Consider the following 24,816-nt stretch of genomic DNA (forward strand, 5'->3'; position numbering starts at 1 on the left):
AAAGTGCCTATAAAATATCCACTTTTTAAGCAAACAGAAATAAGAAGGTACCCTAGGAAAGAGAAGAACAAGAGAAGACAATGTCCCAGCTGCCAAGGGAGAAAAGAGCTTCAAAGAGGGGGTGGTTCACCACACACCTCTGAAAGAAAGTTCCAGGGGAGGGAAAGGCTGTTACTATTTGAGAAAGCAAATTCTCCAGGATTCAAAAGAGTGCTTTTAAGAAGCAAGAGATTCAAGAGAGTGCTTTAGAGAAGACTGAAGAAAAAAAAAAAAAAAAGAAGAAGAAGAAGAAAGAAAGGAGTAGCATGCGTCTGGATCAAGCTTCAGAGAATGTTTTTGCTTGCTTTTAAATATAGACTAGATATGGATAGCTGACAGAGAAAGATTGAAGAAAGACAAGCAAGGAAAGATAGCCAATGGTGCTTGACTGTTGGAAGGGAATCATTAGCAACCTGTTGTTAAAGGAAGCTTCAGGACATTCCTCACAGAATTGCCAAGACAAAATAAGGCATTATCTTAACTTCACCTTTGCCATTAGAAACCCATGAAAGAGACCCAACAGGAAGAAGGGAGGTGTCTGTGCTAATAAGACATTGAGGAATAAACACAAAATCAACTGCCATGGGAGGGTCACCTGTACAGCAAACCCCAACTGCACCTTAATTTACCTTTGCCTCCAGACATTTTTACCAAAATAAGTCTACATGGCCCTCACTCATAAACTTCATAAAAACATTTGCAAAATCTTTCCCCACAGCATCATAGAATTTCCAATCTGGAAGGGTCCTTAAAATGATCTAATCATTAACAATGGGCCCAGATGAAGGAGTTTCCTTTCCCAACTATAGTTTCCTTTTTTTCTCTGCATGGTAATATTTCTTTTTATTAAAGTTAACTTTTGCAATAAAATGTGACACTAACATAGCCAAAAACTAGAATTTCTCATCTTCCGATCTCCAAATCTCTAACTGGTTTAATAATTCACTCCCTCTTGGTGCCTTAAAAATGGAACTTTTATCTCTAAATCCATCTATAAAACTGTTCTCTTCTCCTCCCACTTGCTAAATGGAGTCCATTTATCACTCATTTTATGGGAGCTTATCTATTCCAAGATGAGCTTGATCAGATAACCTGGTCTTTAGAAAAGCAGAGGAAGATTGCTAGGAATGGTTGCTATTATTTGAGAACCTCTCTTTGAACTGAACTTTTTAGGAAGGTTATAGGATGTCTCCAGGGTTTCTTGCATTTCTGATGGCCCAGGAAATTATTACGTTGGTCTCAGAGTTTGAAGACCTTTACTGAACATGGTCACTAGATCCAATCCTTCCAGAATGGTTTGAGAATGAGCTTAATCCCCTGTCAGAGACTGAACATTCCTAGTTTAATGTTGTGATATAATATGACAGATTTATACATTGTTCTGACATAATAAAATGCAAAGAGATGAAATGTTTTATTTACACAGTAACCTCTTATTTCAACAGTTCACTGGCTGTTGTTTAGGCTTTCTTGGACCCCTCCAAAGGCCTCAGTAAGCATAGCTTTGAGACTTGCAGAGCAGCTTCAGTTGACAAAGACCCAAAGCACTAGGTCATCAAGTCAGGAAGGAAGAAAACAACAGAAGCAAAGAAACAAACCCTAAGACTTGGCCAGCTGGGGGGACTGCCACTTCCAGTAGCTTCCGTAGTACTCTCTGCTGCTCAGGTGTTCTTTTCTCTATCTGAATACTGAAGTTGCTGAATGAATGTTTGCTGAATGAATCCCTTCCCACGTTCATTACTCATTCAACAAACTTTCTTGGTCATTCCTTCAGTGAATGTTGTATTCCCTACAAAGGATATAAGGAACTGTATATATAAATGAAAGGGATCCAGTCCTGCATTCAAGTGGAAGAAAGCCTGTGAGGAAACCAGATGAAGAGTTAAATTAAGTGTGGTATGTCCTACAGTGGGGCATCAGTGGTGGGATTTTTACCTTCCACGCAGGAGACCTGGTTCCATTCTCAGCCAATGCACCTCACACATAACCAGCTATCAGTAGAGGCTTGCATGTTCCTGTGCTGCTGAACAGGTTTCAGCAGAGTTTCTAGACTAACATGGACTTGGATGAAAGGGCTGGTTATCTATTTCTAAAAAGCAACCATGAAAACCCTACTGCTCACCACAGTCTGATTCACAACGTATCATGGGGATGATGCAAGATTGCACAGCGTTTTGCTGTGTTACATGTAGTATTGGGAGCCAACCCAACAGCAGCTTATAGCAGCAACAACAACAATAACATGTCCTACAGCAGAGGTCATAGCAAGTGTTGGGAGAGGGCATAGAGAATAGATCAACTAAACTAATCCTGGAGCAGATGGAGAAAACGTCACAGAAAATCATTTCAAATGACAATCACATCAGCTTTGTTGGGAATCTGAGTATGAGTCTGCCAGGTAGAGAAAATGGGGAAAGATCTAGCTGCTTTCTAACTGTTGGGTACTCTGGCTATAATACTGAAGGCTACAGGAGTTCTTAAGGAGCTCTGCTGGTGTAGTGCCTAAGGCATTTGACTGCTAACCAGAAGGTTAGTGGTTCAAACCCACCAGCCACTCCTCAGAAGGAAGACTGGGCAATCTACTTCTGTAAAGATTTACCACCTCAAGGGTCACTATAAGTAGGAATAGATTTGATAGCAGTGAGATTTGTTTGTTTGGTTTGTTTGTTTTTTTAACAGGAGTTCTTGGCTATGATTTTTGGGATGCTTGAAAATAATATGAATGAGTGTGATGGGAAAGATGTTGGCTTATTCTCTGTTGCAGAGTATGATTAGGACTTGGTGAGGGGATAATAGGAAGTAGCCTAGATAACACTGTTGTCATTTAACAGAGCTAGGGATACCTCCAAAAATGTGTTTTTTGATGTATTTGATTACAAGCAAGTGGATGCAAAAAAATCAAAACAAAGCAAAACCTTCTTCATCACCTCCATGGGGAATAGGTGAAGGAAATATTTTGCTCCAGTTGTTTTTTTCCTCCTTAACTCCTAGAGAAAGATGAAAAAGCAGACCTCATTCTAAAATAAAGCCTTACTACTCAAACTGTGACTCAAAGACCAGCAGGGACTGCATCACTTGGAAGCTTGTCAGAAAGCACAATCTCAGGCCCTAGCCTCCCCCACCTACTGCACCAGAATCTGCTTTCTAACAAGATCCCTAGGTTGTTGGTAGGCCCTATAAAGTTTGGGAAGCATGAGCCACACTTGTGTAGTGGTTTTCAATCTTGGCTTGATAATTGGAATCACCTGGGGATCTTTTAAATTAAGGGCTCCACCCGCAAGAGCTCTGACGTCAAAGGCCTGGGCTCTTTCAAAGCAAAACCAAATTCATTGCCATGGAGTGGGTTCTGAGTCATAGTAACCCCTCCTTGGGTTTCCCTGGTGGTATCTCTACTGAAGTAGATTGCCCAGTCGGTCTTTGGAGGAGTGGCTGGTGGATTTGAACCACCAGCCTTCTGGCTTCCTACAGGATTTGAAATGTGCATCCAAGGTGAAAAGACAGTAGCAGGCCTCACATTCCCTGAGAATCCCTGAAATAGTAGCAGGTTTAGTTGCGCCCATTGTGGATGTGGACGCATAGAAAGAACTCTCTGAAGACCTCTGCTCCTCTGGTATACCAGGAAGTAGTGAGCGGTGGCCGTTCCTCCAGATCAAGGCACCCTTCTTAGCTCCCTCTGCCACCACCAGCTCTCTCTCGCTCGCTCTCTCTCTCTCGCTCTTGCTCTCGCTCTCTTTCTCGCTCTCTCTCATCAAAGCTAGTCACTGGTGCATTTCTGTACGTGGAGCTGGTGAAGAAATCCGTCGTGGGAGATCAAATCATTAATCCAAGATTGTTCTCTGCCTACATGTTGAACTCATCCTGAGAGAAATCCTTCACTAATGGGATCAGTCCTCATGTTTAGAAGGTAGCGGGAGGAAGAACAGTTATGGAAAAAAGTTAGGGGCCTACAACGGGAATACAAACAAACCAGAAACAGAGGGGAGTTCCTCTAAGCAAGCAGCACCCAACGAAACCCCCGCTGTGAGTCAGCACTGGGGAGGCCCAGCCCCTTCCAGAAAGCTGAGTAAATCTCAGGCTCAGCTGCCGGGCGGGGCTGGGCTGGGCTATGTGGGCTGCTGCTGCTGCGTGTCCCAAAACCAGGTCTTAATAGCAACCTCCCTTCCTAGGCTGCCTAAACTTTTTTTTTTTTTTTTTCTCTTTTGGCTGGAGAGAAGTGTCACATTTTGCTCACTCCCAACCCTTCTCCTCCACCCCCTTTCAGAGAACTTGCATTCGCCTGTGTAGGGGTTGCTGTTAGCCACCTCCAGCCCCGGATGACTGCTGTAGTAACTTTCAATGCTTCTCACTGTAACACTATGAAGTTGCTTGGAAAGCCCAGGAGCCGGACAGCTGCCTTCCTGCCACTCTGCTTGTTCTTTATGAAGATTATGCAGCTAGGGCACAGCCACCTTTATAACAACCGCTATGCTGGGTAAGTGGAGCAAGATCTTCCTGGCTTTTATTCTGAGGAGGGAGTTGGTTTGGTCCTGAATGTGCCTCACTTTTTCAGATTTGTGGTCTCTTCACATTTTCCTAGTCACTTCAATGAAATTTACATACAGCTCTGCTCCAGTTCTTTGGTATAGCTCACCTAGAATATGCAGTGGGTACAAGTCTGACTTTATATACTTTTTATAGTGTGTCAACCTCAGCTGTAGACCCAGTGTTGAATGGCATTCTGTCTTTGGAGTAGCTGTGGCCAGTGTGACTGATCTGAAGGATACTGTTGTACCATGTAAATGATACAGGGCTGTGTGTAAATTTCCTTGAAGTGACCTGAAAATTAAATTTTCTCCTTTCGAATTGTATGCAATAGCAGTGGATTGAAATTCACCAGTGATTAATTTAAGAACTGAGTGTGTGTGTGTTTAAAGTGCTTGTTAGTCTGCAGACTAGTTACTACAAAGATATTCAGATCTAAGCAATGCAAATGATTCAACTGAAAATAAGCAGAATACAAGTTGCCAACTGTAAAATTATGGGTATTTTTCTGAAGGAGAAATATAGAAAGGGAATAACAACTCATCTTTTCCCCCCTGTAGGTTAGCATGCTTTGTCTGTGCCTTTCATAGGAAGCTCAGGGCTGAGTGTAACGCCGTGTGTTACTATGCATGTTCTTATTATCCCAAAGGCTTGCTGGGGTACATACAGCATGTGCTTTGCTGGAATTTACAGGGGGTCACTCTTTGAATCTGGAAATGATGGCATGTCTGCATTTTAGAGCTGGAAAAACCTTAAATAGCTCCTCTACTTCAATTCCTCCTTTTTACAGAGGACACCCACCCAGTGTCTTACATCTTTTTAAATAGCCACTATCATTCAATACTTACCAGTTGAGAGAAATTTTCAAATTGATCTGGATGATGACCAAATCGAGCCCAGTAACTTAAAACAAAGTTGTTCTTTCTAAAAATATGGTAGACAATAATTTGTAAGTGTGACCGTAACAGAGAATTATGTTTTTCTTTTTCTTCTGAAGAATATGCATAGTGTCTTTAGAGTTCCCTTGAATGCCGTGCCTCCAGAGAAAAATTTTAAAAAATTTGCTTAGTTTTAGGGGATATAGTATGAGGGTGGAGGTGGTGGCTGAAGTAGGTAGTAGATGGTCATAAGCTTCCAATTTTTTTCCACCCTGGTGTTCCCAAGAGAAGTAGAAAGAGGTGTGCATCTGAGGGCTTGCTTTTGGGCCTCAGATGCACAAGGTATGGGCTTTACACCAGGTTATTTGCCCCCTCTTCACCCCCAATATCTTGATCAAGAAGCCAGTGTTTGGTGGCTGATGATACAGGTTAAGGTTGTGGAGGAGTTTGTTTTGAGTCTCCTGCCTGATGTCAGGTTCCATGATAAACATATGTCACAGATTAAGATGCTTTCCTGTCACATAGGACCTCGCTCCTCCATTCAGCTGAGAGCTCATCCATAATTATTTCCATGTGTGATGCTCCTTGATTATAAGTTGCCAAGCCTGTGTCAGCTGAGCACATGTGAGACATTTCCTAAGCACTACTTCATAGCTGAAATGAGTCCAATGGTGGTACATTTTCTTATAGAATTTGTAGCTACTGGAACCCCTCTAGAAAGCCCTGGTGATGCAGTGGGTAAAGCACTTGCCTACTAACCAAAAGGTCAGTAACTGGAACTCTGCAGGCTCTCTATGCTGTTGTTGTTGTTGTTGTTATGTGCCGTCGAGTCGGCCCCGACTCATAGCGACCCCTCCTTGGGTTTCCAAGGCAGTATCACTACAGAAGCAGGATTGCCCAAGCTTCCTTCCGAGGAGTGGCTGGTGGGTTTGAACTGCCAGCCGTCTGGTTAGTAGGCAAGTGTCTTAGCCACTATGCTACCAGAGCCTCTCTATAGGAGAAAGATATGGCAGTCTGCTTCTATAGAGATTTACATGCTTAGAAAACTCTATAAGGCAGTTCTACTCTCTCATATAGGTTCACTGTAAGTCAGAATCAATGGCAGTGGGTTTGGTCAGAACTCTTGAAGGAAGATGCATTACCTTCTCTATTCTGCAAGGAGAGTGATAATTGCCATTTCCTCTTTGGCTGCTGCATTATAAGTCCCAAATGTGTAAATTACCAGGTGTCTAAAAGTCAGAAGAAGAAGAAAAAAGATGAAGCAATGACAAACTGGAGAAAGAATCCTTGCCTGTCCATCACAATAAAAGCCTAGAGTTCCTTTAAAACCAGAAATGTTTCTGAGCACACTCACTGTTGAAAGGGGAGAATTTTTACTTGCTGTCACTGGATACGTTTCATTCTCTCATCAACATAGACAAAAATGCTGCTCAGGTTTGGGAGTGTTTTGTTTCATTTAATGAAGAACTACTTTCTGTAAGGCTAACTCTTCAACTAGCCAAAACCTGTGGGAAGACATATTAGAATAGTATTCAGCAATATGTTTGACTAGCTTCACCCATCCAAAATTATCATTCTAAACCCCTTCATTTTTATTCCTTAAGTAATTTGTTTTATCCCTTAAGTAATGAGAGGGGGAAAAAATTGTAACATGGTTTTGTTGTTAATGATGGAGTAGGCCTATTTCTTGCGTTTTTATAAAAAACATTTTTGTAGATCTTGGTTCAATCTAATACTATATAATTATCATTTGCAGAACTTTGAGCATGAATAAAAAATAGAACACTCAAAGTAAAGCAGCATGCTTCCTGAGAGCTGTTAATGAGCCTTAGTCATCTTTATATAGAAACTAATAACAGTTGTATAGTAGATTCTTGAAAAATATCAAATTTACTAAGCATCTATTATTAAAAATAAAGTGACATTATCTATAATAAGCACATGCATAGAGACCAATTTAGTAGTGGTTACCAGAGGCAGGTGGGAGGGGGCAAAAGAGAGTTACTGCTTAAGAGATGCTGCCTTTCTGTTAAGGGTGATTGTAGAATTTGGAAATGGATAGTGGCAACAGTGGCACATGATGAATGTAATTAACGTCAATGAATTGTACACATAAAGATGGTTGAAATGGCAAAATTTTATATATTCTACCACAATAAAAGATAATGACATGTCTTAGAAAAAAATTACGTAAGACTACAAGGAAAATCTCATGATAAGAGCTGGTATCTTTTTGGATAGCTATATTATATATATACAAGGAAGGTTAGAAAAATACACACAAAAGGAATGAAGCAAAGTGTGGAAAATAACTTCAAATAATATTTGTTGATACTCTGCTGTTGGAAGGCTTCAGACTTTACAAATGCAAGTAAAATATTTCAGTGATAAATGCAGTCATTGAGTGCGGTTCCTACACAGCCAAACATCACTCTGTCTTTTTCCTTTTCCCATCTCTCCTCATATTCTTGGAAGAAGACTATTTATTATGCAGTAATATCTGAGGGCAAAAAAATAAGGATCCTCCTCTGCCTAACATGAAATTATGTGATAATTACATGACATTAGGGTAGACTTTTTTAGTGATGGAAAAAAGAGATCTAAGACAGTAAAGCAATAAAATCTGAGAATGCTGTAGAATTAAAGTAGCTATGGTTTATTGTTGCATTAAAGCCCTCACAATCTACCTGTGAAAGATCAAAGCCATTGAAAACCCTATGGAGAGCAGTTCTGTTTTGAAACACATGGGGTTGCTGTGAGTGAGAATCTACTCAGTGGCAACTGTTTTGTTTTTTAATTGTTTATTAAGAACAACTTATTTAGTACCTTCTTCATACCAAGTAATGTAGCTTAATGTTCATAAGTCCTGATATTCAATTGCAATATCTGCTTTCCCACATCTGTTATTGTTGTTATGTGCTGTGGGGTCGGACCTGACTCATAGCAACCCCTCCTTGGGTTTCCGAGGCAGTATCACTACGGAAGTAGATTGCCCAACCTTCCTTCTGAGGAGTGGCTGGTGGGTTTGAACCTCCAGCCTTCTGGTTAGCAGTCAAGTGCCTTAGGCACTATACTACCAGAGCTCCCTTCCCACATTTACTAGCTCTGTTACTTGGGGCAAGTTCCTTAACTTGAGTTTCAGCTTCCTTACCTTGGACAAAGGAGATAATATTAGAACCATCCTCACTGAGTTGGATATGAGGATTAAATGCAATATGTGGTCTTAGCACATAGTAAGTACTTAACAGGGTGGTAAAGTAGCTAATACAAACCAATACTTAATATAAACATTTATAAAAAGAATAATCATTTCTCTCAATAACCTAATGAAGCTCTTGCTATTCTCACTTTACAGATAAACTGACTGAGACACAGACAGGTTAACTCCAGTTCAGAGTTCCTCACTTACAGTAAGGTTAGGGATTCTAACTGAGCTCTGCTTGACTCCACACACTATACTTCTCACTGTGCTGCCCATTCAGGCATAGGAAAGAACTACTTTAAAGGAAAATGGAAGATTCAATCTTGCTTTGGAAACTTATTTCAGGACAGTAAAGGAAAGGAGTAGCTTACACAGATAAAATTGGAAATTTAATCTTGGTTACCTTCTCTGAGGTGATGATAAATCATTACCAGAAAATCATTATTAGAAAATCAGGCTGAGACTGTAAGGGATAGAAAATGGAAGATGAAGGAACATTAGGTTGCACATAGAGTGCAAAATATAGATAGAAAGTAGCTGTGGGTGTGTTCTTTGGTTTATTCATTCATTCATTCAACAAGAATCATTTGAACAACCACTTTATGCTAAATACGTTGACCATTCAAATCAATGCCCTTAGCTGCCAGTTCTGTAAAGAAAACAGGCCTACACATAAAAGTGGTATACAATGTAAATGTAAACTTATAAATATAAAAATATAAATTTATAAATTACAATGTAATATAAATGTCATATGGGATAAACAGACTACTATGAGGATTAGTAAAACCCAAACCAGTTGCCATCCGGTCAACTCTGATTCATGGCAACCCACATATGTCAGAGTAAAACTGTTTTAGGGCTTTCAGCGGGTGATTTTTTTATAAACAAACCTCCAGGCCTTTTCTTCCAAGGCACCTCTGGGTGGACTTGAACCTCCAAACTTTCAGTTAGCAGCTGATCATGTTAACCCTTTGTACCACCTAGGGACTCTGTGAAGATCGATAGAAGAGCTCAGTGAACTTTTGTCTCCAGAAGGAGAAGGAGCAATCCTTTCCAGGGCCTCACTGATTCTGCTCACCGGGCCCCTGCTGAGACTCAGCTAGGGGTGAGAAAGCACAGGCTTCCTGCCTCAGTGGATGCTTCTTCAGACTTGAATCTGCTGATCATGATCCCACAGATTCCTTCTTCAGCCCGGGACTGCACATAGTGAAGACACCTTCCATGTCTCCACCATTTTTCCCTTTTTTCTTTCTCAGACTAGCAGCTCCCATGCCTCAGTCTTCTCTCCTGTGACCACAGGCATGTGCAGGGTTAATTTTCACCATATGCACCAATACAGCCCACAGCCATCAGGTGTGCTCTGATTAGTCAGGCTCCATGCTCTACCCCCCAGCCCCGTTATTTGCTCATAAGTTCACTAGTCTTATGGGGAAATGGGGTACAGGGATTCCACATCAGAGAAGTAGAAGACTCAAAGAAAACAAGTTGCTGTATTTCTAAGTAGTTTCGTCCTTGGAATCCTGTAAGCAGAGAGGCCCCAAGCTGGAATGTGGCATATTGATGAGAAGAGGACTGTGAGAAACTGAGTGACTCGTAGAGCAGATTTAATCTCAGTGACATCATACTTGTTTTCTACCTAGTCTCTCTGGCTAGTCCTTCTGTCCCTCAACAGCAGTTTTTACTTATTTCATCTCCTGATGGTGATGTCTTTTAATGCCCTGAGCTTTTGGAAATGTGAGAGCTGGACTTGTGAATCAGAGTTATTGTCTGTATTGGAAGTTAGAGTTCTTTTCAGCTAGGATGGCTGTACATCCTCAATTTCCCAAGACTGTCCCAGTTTGCTGGGGACTGTCCCCATATGTACCTGTTTTGCTGTAATTTGATCCTGAGAAGGGTCCTGACTTGGATAGTAAATTATGGGTTTAGCCTAGTTATTCTTATTTGTTTCTTTAGTGAGCTTTACTCTGCATCTTCAACTACCCTCTTATTTCATTCCAAAAGAGCAAATTTAGCTCTAGTTCCTTCCATTCCTATAAAAGGTATCCCATTTCCCCTTTCCTCACCATTGTAATGGCTGCCAGTCACATTCAGAACTTCTTTATCTCTGCCTGAGTCAATATAATTTCTCCTAAAAGATCCATTCTGAACTGAGCTTACTAAAGTAAGACACTTATCATGTTACTCCTTTGCTCAAACACCTACTTTGACTCCCTGTACCCAAAACACATCAAATCCAGAATCCTTTATTTGGCTTTTAAGGCTTCCATAATCAGCCGACTCTTCTGCCTTCTATTTCACTCTTCTCAGCCCTGAAACCCAAATCTAGTTAGATCAGAGATGGACAAAATTTCAGCATTGCACATCCTTGACAAACAAAGTGCACAGTCCCTATTCATAATAAGGGCCCTCAAACAAGAAGGAGCCATCTCTGCTGATGAAAGGTAGGATGAAATGTACACTGTGTATATAAATTCCAAACATTAGGAATTATGAAGGACATCTGGTGGATTCAAAGATTGGTTTTGAATTATTTCATGCAAGTTGCTGTGTAGCTAATGCAGTAGTTCTCCACGGCCTGCTGGAAGTTCCTTTTAGGTCTTGTGTTTTATATTAGTAGTTGTTGTTGTTGCTTTTGTTATGTGCCCTCGAGTCAACTCATAGCGACCCCTCCTTGGGTTTCTGAGGCAGTATCTCTATGGAAGAAGATTGCCCAACCTTCCCTCCAAGGAGTGGCTGGTGAGTTTGAACCACCAGCCTTCTGGTTAGCAGTCAAGTGTCTGAGACACTATGCCACCAGAGCTCCTTATATTAGTAGAATATTTTAATTTCCCTAATGCACTAGCTCAAAGCACAGTGCCTACATGCTGATTGTTTATCAGCTGATTATACCAAAAGCCTCCCTCCCCATGGTATGTTCTGTGTATTGGGGCCTGACTGCTTTACTTGTTAAGATGTGCAGTGTTGCAGCTCTCTCTTTCTCTGACTGCTGAATACTTCATGGAGAACTGTACATCCATCGCATTTCAAATGCTTGTGGGCCACTCTCTCCTTGGAGCCCAATCTGATAATGGATCCTCTGTATTCTGATGCCAGGCTAATTTCTGAGTAATAACCAACAAGCATAATCACTTCCATACATTGAAAGAGCAACTGAGGATGTTAATGGCTTATAGCTTCACAACTTACATCGAACAGGCTTTTATTCCTTGGTAAATGGAATTACTAAATAGAAAATGAAAACTTTTGGTGGCTTATTTTAGAGTCTTCATCATGAACAATCAGTAGATAATTGGCTTATTGTATTACAACTTGCTTTGCTAGATAAATGCTGCCTCAAGCTGCCTCTAGAAGGAGACTGAGTGGTAAAGTTGTTAAGCACTCAGCTACTAAAGGAAAGTTTGATGGTTCAAACCCACCAGCTGCTGTATGGGAGAAAGATGTTGTTACTCTGCTTCTGTAAAGATTTGTTATTATTGTTAGGTACTAGAGAGTTGGTTCTGACTCATAGCGACTGGACTGTGTATACAGCAGAATGACACACTGCCTGGTCCTTTACCATCCTCACAATCATTTTGTTTGAGCCCATTGTTGTAGCCACTGTGTCGAACCATAGGGTCTCTATTTTATTTATTTTTTTTTCACTGCCCTCTACTTTACCAAGCATGACCTTTTTCTCCAGAGACTGGTCCCTTCTGATAACATGCCCAAAGTCTCACCATCCTTATTTCCAAGGAGGATTCTGACTGTATTTCTTCCAAGACAGATTTGTTCATTCTTCTGGCAGTTCATTGTATATTTAATATTCTTCACCAACACCATAATTCAAAAGCATCAATTCTTCTTTGGTGTTCCTTATTCATTGCCCTGCTTTCACGTGCACATGAGGCAATTGTACATACCATGGCTTGGGTCAGGCTCACTTTAGTCCTCACACTGACATCTTCACTTTTGAACGCTTTGAAGAAGTCTTTTTTGATTTCTTGACTGCTACTTCCATGGGTATTGATTATGGATCCAGGTAAAAGGAAATCCTTGACAACTTCAACCTTTCCTCCATTTATCATTATGTTGCTTATTGGTCCAGTTGTGAGAATTTTCGCTTTCTTTATGTTGAGGTATAATCCATATCAAAGACTATGTCTTTGATCTTCATCAGTAAGCGCTTTAAATCTTCTTTATTTCAGCAAGCAAGGATGAGTCATCTGCATATCACAGGCTGTTAATGAATCTCCCTGTAATCCTGATTTCTTAGTATATTTTCTATGTTCTTCTTTATATAGTCCAGCTTCTCAGATTATTTGCTCAGCATACATATTGAATGAATATGGTGAAAAGATACAACCTTAACACACACCTTTCTTGATTTTTAAGCTGCACAACATTCCCTTGTTCTGTTCAAACGACTTCCTCTTTGTCCATGTACAGGTTCCATATGAGCACAATTAAGTGTTCTGAAATTCACATTCTTTTCAATGTTATCCATAATTTGTTGTGATCCACAAGTTGAATACTTTGCATAGTCAATGAGACACATGTAAACATATTTCTGGTATTCTATGCTTTCAGCCTAGATCCATCTGACATCAGCAATGGTATACCTTATTCCATTTCCACTTCTGAATCCGGCTTGAATTTCTGGCAGTTCCCTATCTATGTACTGCTGCATCTGTTTTTGAATTATCTTCAGCAAAACTTTACTTGCATGTAATATTAATGATATTGTTCAATAATTGCTACATACTTTTGGATCACCTTTGTTTGAAATGTACGCAAATATAAATCTCTTCACGTCAGTTGGCCAGGTAGTTGTCTTCTAAATTTCTTGATGAGTGAGTGCTTCCAGCACTGAATTCATTTGTTGAAACCTCTCAATTGGTATTCCTTCAGTTCCTGGAGCCTTCTTTTTCACCAATTCCTTCAAAGTAATTTGGACTTCTTCCTTCAACACTGTTGGTTCTTGATCACATACTGCCTCCTGAAATGGTTGAATGATGACCAATTCTTTTTGGTTCAGTGACTTTGTGTATTCCTTCCATTTTTATTTGTGACTTCATGTGTCATTCAAGATTTTGCCAGTAGAGGCCCTCAATATTGCAATTCAAGGCTTGAATTTTTTCTTCAGTTCTTTCAGCTTGAGAAACACCCAGCATGTTCCAGCAAGAAAGCAGAAAGGGAAAGACACACCCTTTTCCTTTAAGGGAACAGTCTGGAAATTCAAGGGTCACTTCCTACTGGCCAGCATTAATTTGATAGACTTAGTTAGCTGCAAGGGAGGCTGTGAAACTTGGTCTTTAATAAAAGAGAGAGAGAGAGTATAAATAAAGAGGGAGAAAATGATATATTAGCAGGGAGGGCTAGATCTCAAAAATTTGCTCGTTATTGTTAATTGTCATTAAGTCAGCTTCAACCCATGTTAGCCTTATATATAACGGAATAAAACATTGCCTGGTCCTATCCCATGTTTGGGAGATCTGATAGTGTAGTGTGACTGCTAACCAGAAGGCTGCTGGTTCAAACACCCCAGCCACTCCTCGGGAGGAAGATGGGGTATCTACTTCCGTAGTGATACTGCCTCGGAAACCCAAGGAAGGGTTGCTATGAGTCAGGTCTGACTCCATGGCACGTAACAACAACAACCACCCATGTTTGAGTCCATTGTTGAGGCTATTGTGTCAGTCCATCTCATTGAGGGTTTCCTTCATTTTCTCTGATCTTCTATCAAACATGATGTCCTTTTCTAGTGATTGGTTCAGACATACTGGGAGATAACTAGCAATTTCTGTTAGTGGTCATGCTGATATTCAATGATCACCAATTCTCCCTTCCATTTTGTTATCCTGAAGAATCAATCCTCCCAAATGGGCTTTTAGAATTTTGCACTTCGAGTTGATTGAAGTGTACATTTTTGTAACTAAAGTGTTTTGTAATTAAAGATTAAAGTGTAACTATTTTATAAATGGTATTTTTTGAAATCTGAATGTTAGAATTGGAGAGGACAAAGAAACAAAATCAGAACCAATTCCTTTATTTAACCCATGGAGAAGAAGAATTCTATAAACACGAAGAGGTTTGTGAAGCTAGTAGTGGTGTTTCTGACTAAAACATAGGTCAGCTGAGTCCACAGCATTCCTAAAGTTGACAATACTGTCTGTCTTTGGTGAGATCAGAAATCCTATCACCATTTTCTACTCCCTAGAGTTGTTGGGGATGGAATAAAGAGATTTGGCAAGACTGAGACATATTTAATGAGAGAGGATTTAATTTCATTTCCATAAATATTTGTAAGGTGTCTGGCCCTGTGCTAGTGTGGGACCATGGAGATGAAAGAACAGTCTATGTGCACAGCATAATTAGTAACTCAAGCAAGTAAACAGATAATTCCAACTCTGAGATCTTTTTGCCCACAGAAAGAACCATTGGTGTCATGTGAGTGCAGAGAAAGGTCACTTAATCCAGACTGAAGGGTAGAGAGAAGGTCAAGGAAGGATTCTTGGAAGTGAACTGAGTCTTAAATGACAAATAGAAATTTGAGTGGATGTTTTGGTTAACTGGTGCTATTCTGACAGAAATATAGCACAAAAGGATGACTTCAACAAGCAGGAGTTTATTCTCTTAAAGCTGGGAAGCTTTAAATCCAAGTTCAAACTGCCAGTCTCTAGGGGCTGAATGAAAGCCCCTCAACCTTGGGCTTCAGCTCTGCCTCCTGTTCCTGGCCCACTGAAGCTGAAGACTTTTCTTCACTCAGACAGCTGCTGGCTGCTGAGGCTGAGAAGTCCGAGGTTGACAAATAAAAAAGCACAGTCCCAATGTTACCAAACAACATGGCAGGCCACTAATTCAAGTCCAGATGAAGTCTCAAGATCAGCAGGGTGTGGTAGGCTGTTGAACAATGACTTGGCTACATGCAGGGTTCAAGTGTGCCAAAAGGCTAGAGACCATTCCCAAGGCTTCTCTTCATATATAGGAAACAGACCACATCCCTAGGGCAGCTACTCAGCTGCTCACAGTAGCGTCTACCATGGAGTTGATTACCAGTCTCATCATGGGGAATACTACATCCAGCTGCCCAGCCACTCAACCAGGCCCAGCCAAGTTGACACGCAAACTTAACTACCACAGTGGATTATTAAATATGCAAGGTATTTTTACATTTTTCTTTTAAGTAACAGGTACTCAAAGGAAATGACCTTAATCTCAGTTACAATGGGAAAATAGAAATTAGGCTTTTAAGACACAAGAAACGTATCACATGTGCAAAGAACAAGTGTGGTTGCTTGGTCAAGTTTAGAAAATATGAGCAACTAACTATGGCAAAAACAAAGGGTGTTTCCATTGGTGGAAGTAAGGCTATGAAGACATAGGCAAGGTAATGAGACACTTTATGTCCCATACCACAAAGTTTTGATTTCATTCAAAGGTGATATTGGCCAAGGAAGAATTTTAATTTTTTAAAAGAAAATTTCCTCTGCTATCATTGAGATAAGAAGATTGCAAGCAAGAAATCTGTTGGGGGCTGTAGTGCCTAAGACATTTGACTGCTAACCAGAAGTCTGGCGGTTAAAACCCATCAGCCACTCCTCGAAAGAAAGACTGGGCAACCTACTTTCGTAGAGATACTGCCTCCGAAACCCACAGGGGTCACTATGAGTTGGATCTGACTTGACACCAGTACTTTTTTTTTAAATGGTAAAATGTGATAAAGCCTAGGGTAAGACAGTGATATTAAATGGAAAGTAGGGAACAGACTAAAGAAATATTTTGTTGTTGTTGTTGTTATGTGCCGTCGAGTCGAGTTTGAATTTTCACATGTTAAAAATGGGATAGAAGACAGAGAAAGAGCTAGTGATCCTCAGGACTTGATAAGTTTGCAGAGAAATGAAGTCCTTTTCAGATGTTTAGTTTGAGATGCTTATGAAACACCCAATTGAATAGATGGGTCTGAAGCTTGAGGGAGATCTAGAGTGTGAAATAGATTATAGTAACTGGTGTATAAATAGAATGTCTTGAAATTTTTAGTATAGGTTGGAGCACCCAGGAAGAATTTGTTATAGGAAGAGGGCCAAAACTGTACTAGCAGGAAGGCCTAGAAAGAGAGTAGGATATGTAAGTTAAAGAGAGATAAGAGTTCCAAGGAGAGAAAAGCCAGCCACATCAAATACTGCAAAGTAGTATCCATCAGTTTGGCCGCTAAGAAAATCACCTCTAATATTGTTTAAAGTGCTTTCAGTGTTGTGGCGGCATGAAAACCAGAATGAGAAAGGATGAAGAATGAGAAAGTAATGGGAAATGAGGAACTTAGTAATGATCAGAGACCATGATTTCAAGAAGTTTGTTCATGAAGGGCAGGTGGTAGCGGGGAGATGATAACTAAGGTTGAAAGAGTTTTGTTATCTGGTCTAACTCCTTAATGTAGGAAACAGATGGGCATGTTTTATGCCAGGTAGCAGAAATAAGAGAGGGACAGACTGTAAATAAGGAAGAATGAGAAAAAAGTAATAAACTTAACTCTCTGAAGAAAAAGAAAGCTGACTGGCCTCTTTTTTCAAGTAGAAGGTGACATCCTGTGAAGAGACAGTGGGTAGGGGATGTGCAAAAGGATGATTGATGCAGATTTAAGGAGTCCTTGGGCGCTGCAGTTAAGCTCTCAGCTACTAGCCAAAAAGTTGACAGTTCAATCCCTCACCAGAGGTGCTTTAGAAAATAGGGCTGGCAATCTGCTTCCAAATGGCCACAGCCCTACTCTACAATGCCTGAGGATGCAATGAGTTGGGACTGAATTGATGGTAACTGGCTTGGTAGTTTTTTTTTTTTTCTTGTTTTAATACAGATTTAGAATGTATCTGAGGGAAATGACTTGAGATCTTAGAAGGATCACCAGACACCACTGAGGGTCTAGCTAATATACAGATGAGTCTGTAAGGGAATCATGGAACCTAGCTCTATGCTTTTCTTCAGGATTATTCCATGTTATCTTATGTTCTCTGGACATGCCATATAAGTATCACTTAATCATCATTTACATTCCACAGATGAGTGAGGATATATCTTTAAATAAGTCATAAAAATTAAAAAAAAAAAAAAAAACCATTGCCATAGACTCAATTCCGACTCAAGCTAAGTAAGATTAGAATCTTCCCAAACCCCATCTGTTCTCATTTCTCTGTTCTGTGCCTGGGAGACTGAACTCTATGGACTGTATTAGGTTCCCTTTCCTAGCAGGGAATTTAAGGGCAGGAGGAGAGAAAATTTCATGCATTTCTTCCCTATCCCTCTTTCCCAGTTCCAGTACCACAGTTCTGACAGTGGTTGCCACCTGCAGGACAGCAGCTCCTTCTGGGTGGCCCCTGCTCTAGGACCAGCTCTCACTGGCAAAACATGCCCTGAAATTGCTCTGGTACAGGTCTACTTTCCCTTGTCTGATCTCTTGCCTGGGCCACACCTCTGTGAATCACCCATTTATTAAAGTCTTGCTTGAATTATTTGAGTGGAATTCTATTTTACTGGTACCCTGACTGATACAGAAAAAAAGCGGCAATTAAAAGCAGAAAGTAAAAATATTTAACTCTGAAAATTTGTGTTAGACCAATTTCTGGAACCCACCAGCCACTCTGTGGAAGGAAGATGGAGCAATCTACTTCCATAAAGATTTACCACCTTGGAAACTCAATAGGGTTGCTATGAGTTGGAATTGACTTGATGGCAGTGAGTTTTCTTCTTTTTTTTTTTAATGAAATGAAAAAGAGCAGAGATATAATAGCAATAGAAGAATGAGAGAGTAAGGAAAAGGCTACCACTAGTTTGCAATTCTCTAGAATTGAATGGAATTATATTTTATTTTGTAAGTTATAATATAAGACATTAGGTAGATTATTAATTCTAATATTTAATACAAGGTAGATAATTGTGTCCAGTACCAGTTGGAAAAGCTCTCAGGTAAACACAACTCATTACATAATTGACTGCCTTTCCATTGCTTTCTGTTTTCCTGGGGAAGTAAAGTAAAAGATACATGAAAATATCTTAGTTCCTCTGTAACCAAATGAGTAGGTCTCCCTTTACTTTCCTCTTTTCCATCTTTCCAGTCTTCCCATCCTCCCTCAGTCCATGACCACTTTTGGACTATGAATAACAATGATCTCTTGCTGACTGTCATTCCATATCCCTAAATGTTGTAGTTGTTGTTATGTGCCGTTGAGTCAGACCCGACTCACAGCGACCCCTCCTTGGGTTGCCGAGGCAGTATCACTATGAAAGTAGATTTCCCCAACCTTCCTTACAAGGAGTGGCTGGTGTGTTTGAACCTCCAGACTTCTGGTTAGCAGTCAAGCTCCTTAGGCACTATGCCACCAGAGCTCCTATATCCCTAAATAGGGTTAGGAGTTTTCAAAGTAGCTGGACCAGGTGTCTTGCCAAGACAGCAGTGTTGTCTTTGCCTCATGAGGGCCATGCTTTAATCTGACAATATAAGCTGAAGAAACCAAAATATGTTGTGTGTGTGTGTGTGTGGTAAATATATGGTGTGTGTATGGTGTAGTAAATTACATAGTGTGAGTTTTCTAGCCATAAGTCTTTGTAAACTCCCTGGTAGAATTTGCCGTAAGTAACTGAGTAGCTCCTGATTGCTAAAATTATCCACCTGCTGTATTTCTGTTGAGAGTGGCACAAAGCAATTTTCTGGGAAGTTCACTCTCTCTCAGGTGTATAGAATTCTGATGGTGGAATTGGTTAGTGGTCATTCTGCCAGGCTCAAAAGGAGCCCTTCTAGAGGCAGAAAGAGTCTCTCTGCTGGCTGAAAAAGATGTGCTGCTGAGAGAAACACGCTCCTGAGAGACACACACTTGCTGAGAGAGAAACTGAGAGACATGCACTGCTGGAAGAGAGACACCAAGAGACATGCACTGGTAGGAGAGAGACTGAGAGAGACTGTTGGCTGAGAGACAATGGGCTGAGAGAGACTGAGCATTGTTTCTGAACTTGAATTATAGCCTGTTGCTTCCCTAATAAACCCCATAATCTGTGAATTCTGTGTAGCCACTGCAGCAAATTATTGAACCCAGCAGAGAGGTGGTGGGTGCTGTGGAAGGAACAGTTAGTGTCAGGGTTGGTGAAAGGGGTGGAGGGAGGTGGCAGGTCTGGCCTGGAAGGAATAGGCTTTGGGCTACTGATGGTGATTCTGTTTTCCTCTTGTGGGGTTAGAGGAGGTCAGAAGATGTGGCCTCCCTGCTCCTTCGGCCATATATATGTATACACACACACACACATACATACATACACACACACACAAACCTCACTGCTATCGAAACAATTCTGACTCATAGAACCCCACTGGGTTCTGAGGTTGTAAATCTTTATGTAAGCAGATTGCCCCATCTTTCTTCTGTGGCTGGTGGGTTTGAACCACTGACCTTCTGGTTAGCAGCTAAATGCCTTATCTACTATGCCACCAGAGCTCTTTATGGTTAGTATAAGCATTCAGAAACAAAACAAATATTCAAAAACAAAATGAAATTGAAAATATATTATGTCCCTCTCTTCCTGTTCTTTCTCTTTGCTTGTGTGCTTGCTTTTTTAAATGTAATTTGGATGAAAGTTTACAGAGGAAATTCCTTTTCCATATAGCAGTTGATACATATTTTGTTTCCTGAAATTGACTCCAATTCCCCACAATGTAACAGCTCCCTTTCCACTTCTTCTCTGTAGTTACCTCTTCTCTGGGTCCTCCCTTCTTTACTTTCTTGACACATATACCATCTTTTCTATAAGATTTTAGTCTTACACTTTTGCTGTTATTGTTGTTAAGTGCTGTCGAGTTAGCTCCGACTTATAGTGACCCTATGTACAACAGAGTAAAACACCACCCAGTTCTGCACCATCCTCACAGTCTTTGCTATGCTTGAGCCCATCATTGCAGCCACTGTGTCAATCCATCTCACTGAGGGGTTCTCCTTTTTTGTTATCCTCTACTTTGCCAAACATGGCATCCTTCTCCAGGGACTAGTCCCTTCTGACAACATGACCAGAGTACATGAGATGAAATCTGCCATTCTTACTTCTAAGGAGCATTCAGCTGTACTTCCAAGACAGAATTTTTTTTCTGTTCTTCTGTTCTTCAGTCCATGGTATTTTCAGTATTCTTTGCCAATACCACAAGTCAAATGCATCATGCTTTTCTGGTCTTCCTTATTCATTGTCCAGCTTTCATATGCATATAAGGCTATTGATTGCCACGTGCTAAAAGCGGAAACTTCTACAGTATTGCATATTTTATCACCAGATGAGAACTCTAGTCTATTTTTACACTTAACAGAACCCATAACCATTTGCACATGTGACCTCATTTGCTATATATTTTTCCCCATCTACCCTTCAGCATGTCCTTATCTTATCAGATGAATTCATGAATCACCTAAGTTCTTTGCTCTGGTTTTGTGACTGTGATGAGGACATAAGATTTGTAATAAGATATGGTTGGGATCCTGTTATATCAATCATGTTTCCCTGGAATACATATAAGGTGTGTATGATGATGTGATAACAATATATTTGGCCAACAATTTGGTAGACATTTAGTAGTTGGGAAGCATTGGGAGCAAACCTGTGCAGTAAGATACTTGGAGTAGTAAGAAATTGCTCCTGCGGTGTGTGTGGGGGGAATATAAGCTTTTGACTTATAGGGCAAAAAAGAAGAATACATATGTAGAAACACAGTTCTCCCTAAATACTTCAAAGCTCTGTACAGAAGCAAAGTGAAGTGACCCCAAGTGACTAGTAGAAAAGCATGCTAATGTAATATATGATAGGAAAACCACTTCAGTATTTTTGAGACAAATTAAAAAAAAAAAAGAAAAGAAAACCTCACTGCCATCGAGTTGAATCTGACTCATAGCGACCCCTCCTTGGGTTTTTGAGGCAGTATCACTATGGAAGTAGATTGTCCAGTCTTCTTTCTGAGGAGTGGCTGGTGGGTTTGAACCACCAGCCTTCTGGTTAGCAGTCTAGTGTCTTAGACACTGTGCCACCAGACTTCCTATAAATATAGCTTACTTTATTTTTCTCTGAGTATAAGTATTTTTTCCTCATAGTTTTCCATAGAAGCCTAGTTACTGTGATAGTGCATGCAACTGTTTTAAAAATGCTCCAATTACTTCAAGTCCCTAGTATAGCCCTAAACCCTCCCTTCCTTCCCTGATCCCAAAACATTGACTGATAATAGCAAACAATCATATTTTTTCTATGAGGGTTAAGCTAGGCCATGATTCACAGTGGTTTAGCAGATATTACTTAATCATCCTCCTTTTATGATCTGATAGGAGTAGCAAGTCAGTTGAAAGAGGAGTTTCCTTGGGGATGTAACCTGCATTCAATATATGTGGATGTTCTAGCAAATCTTTCAATCCCTCTCAATCCTATATCCATCTCATCATCGTCTAATCTCCAGTTCTTTAGACATGGGCCAACAGCCTGCCACCAACTTGTAGATTTTGTATTCATCAGCATCTGCAACCATGTCAGTCAGGAGAAGCCTTCGTCCTGACACCTGGACCATAGATTTGGGACTTTCCAGCCTCTACAACTATGTGAGACATTTCCTTGAAATAAATATCTCTTTCTGTATTTATAAATGTTTGCTCCTCTAGATAACCCAGTCAAAGACATTTGGTACCAAGAGTGGTTCTAGACATGGAAGGAAAATTTCTTTGTTGATAGGAAAGAAGGGATGGGAAGGGAGGGAAGGCAAAATTGTTAGATAGGTAAGAGACACATATTGATTTGGTTGACGGGAAAGACAATATACCAAAAATGAGTGACCAGCATAGTAACACAAAGGAAAAGGAAGCCACAGAGAAGTGAGTAAGAGATACAGACAACAAAGATAAATACTTTTACATACATAGTAGTATGTATGTAATAATGAACATTAATCTATGGAGAATACACAGGTAGAGGAAAAAATGATCAGGTATGGTTAGGTGAAAGGGAATATACCCATGACCATACATAGATTTGGCAGATGATATTTTTACATATGTATTTGAACATGCTATAAGAATGTCCATATATATAATAGAACTAACAGGGAGCAAAGTTGTCACTTCTTAGCCACAGACAAACACCTTTAGGGAGTGAATCACTGGGCCTGTAGATTGGGACCTTGGTTGTAGGGGACATCAAGATGAATTGACATAATATATTATGCAAAAACATTGTTCCACACCCTACTTTGGTGAGTAACAACTGGGGTCTTAAAAGCTTGTGAGAGGCCATCTAAGATGCAACCGTTGGTCTCTCCTCATTCTGAGCAAAGAAGAGTGAAGAAAATCAAAGACACATGGAAACAATTATTCCAGAGGACCAGTGGGCTATGTTAATCTCAACCTATATGACCCTGAGACCAGAACTAGATGGTACCCAGCTACCACTGCCAAACACTTGGAAAGGGATCAAAAATGGAGATCCTGGATAGAGTGGGAGAAAAAAGTAGAACAAAACACAAAATCATAAAAAAGACAAGGCTTTTTAAAAAAAAAAAAAAAAAACTGATCTGATAGAGACTGATGAAACCCCTGAGACTGTGGCCCTTAGTCACCCTTCAGGCTGGAATTGTACTCTCTCCCATGATTTAACTTAAACCAAACAATAGATCTACATGGTGAACAGTTATACCAGGTACGTACACTCCTTAGAAAAGTCAACCATGGAAGATCAGAAGGACAGAATTTGTGCAGGAGATAGCTCAGAGGGCAGGAATGCATAGAAAAGAAGACACAGGGAAAAGGTAACCACAGGGAGGAAGTGGGAAGAGAGCTGTTACATTGTGGGGCTTGTGCAATCCATGTCATGAAACAAAACGTGTATGAACTGCTGAATGGAAAACAAATTTGTTCTGTAAACTTTCACCCAAATCACAATTAAAGAGAGAGAGAGAGAGTTTCTAGAGGAACAAAATCATAAAGACGACCTTTTTGAATTGGGTCTCAAGTCTGGGTAGACTTAAAGGCACTGAGGACTCTGCCTCCAGTAGTAAAGAAGGCACTGCTAATCCATGGCATGAGATACTAATATAAATATGAAAAATATCACCACAATTGGATCAAATATTTGTGAGAAAGAAGGCTCTGGGTGACTGCATATTTGACCCATCTACAATTTTGTCAGACTAAGATAAATGAGAAACATGATTAGTTGGTTCTACTTTTGCTAGACAAAGTTGTAAGAGAAAGAGATGAGCTCAAGACTTCAGGGTAACAGCTCAAGTGCCACATAAAACACCTGAAACTTGCCATTTGTGCTCTGAAAGAAAGCCATATTTCTTACAGTAAAAGAGTTGATATTGCTGAAAACAAACCCAGAGTCTTATTGGCTGAATTACAGCACCAATGCAATTCCCAAGCTCAAATGGTGAAAGAAGTTAAAGTGAGGGTATTGATTAGGAAGAAATGAATCGTGAAACTTGAGATGGAGACATATGAACAGATAATTAGGAAGTTGGGGACACTGAGCCCCTGAATTCCATTAAATCCCTCCTGACAACAGAATAGCCATTTTATTGCTACCTGAAGAGATTATTCTAGCTTTGTTTGCTAAGCCAGCCTCCCCAGTAAAACCATTTCCCCCATCCCATCTGATGAGATTAACCCAGATGTGTCTGAGGAGGCTTTGAGATAGTGCGTGGGGCATCACCTGATGGCAGTTGCTTTATAAGACATGGCTGGATGTCCCCAGGACCCACTTCCACTACCTATTTTTGCTTCTATACCTAAAACTAGACTTAAATTCCAGCATGCCCCAAGAGGTGAACAACTATGTGAGCCATTTCCTTGAAATAAATATCTCTTTCTGTATTTATAAGTGTTTGCTCCTCTAGAGAACCCAGACTAAGACGTTTGGTACCAAGAGTGGTTCTAGACATGGAAGGAAAATTTCTTTGTTGATATGAAGGGAGGGAAGAAGAGGTACACTACACTCCAAAAGAACTACCTGATATTTCTAATATTACAAAGCATAAACTTGGGGAATAGGTATAAGAATGGCTATTAAGGGCATTAGATAATGGTGCAAAGAACATAGAGTTGGGTCAGTCTGAGGTTATTGATATGGGCCCACTAAGCACAGATCTTCACTCAGTGTTTCAGCTCAAAAGGGTAGATAAAGATCTAATGGTTTATTTGGTTG

At 40.3% G+C, this 24,816-nt stretch overlaps 1 protein-coding gene across 1 annotated transcript in view; it reads left to right on the top strand.

Moving 5' to 3' along the window:
* Positions 1-4,394: 4,394 nt before the first annotated feature.
* The window catches only part of CPA6 (carboxypeptidase A6), a 544,128-nt gene continuing 523,706 nt past the window's right edge, over positions 4,395-24,816 (top strand). Inside the window, exon 1 of the mRNA XM_007949714.2 lies at positions 4,395-4,510. Coding sequence (XP_007947905.2) covers positions 4,395-4,510 — 116 coding nt within the window. The remainder of the gene's footprint in view (positions 4,511-24,816) is intronic.

Source organism: Orycteropus afer, unplaced genomic scaffold (assembly GCF_000298275.1).
Source record: "Orycteropus afer afer isolate SDZICR_OR568_19922 unplaced genomic scaffold, OryAfe1.0 scaffold00252, whole genome shotgun sequence".
NCBI lineage: Eukaryota > Metazoa > Chordata > Mammalia > Tubulidentata > Orycteropodidae > Orycteropus > Orycteropus afer.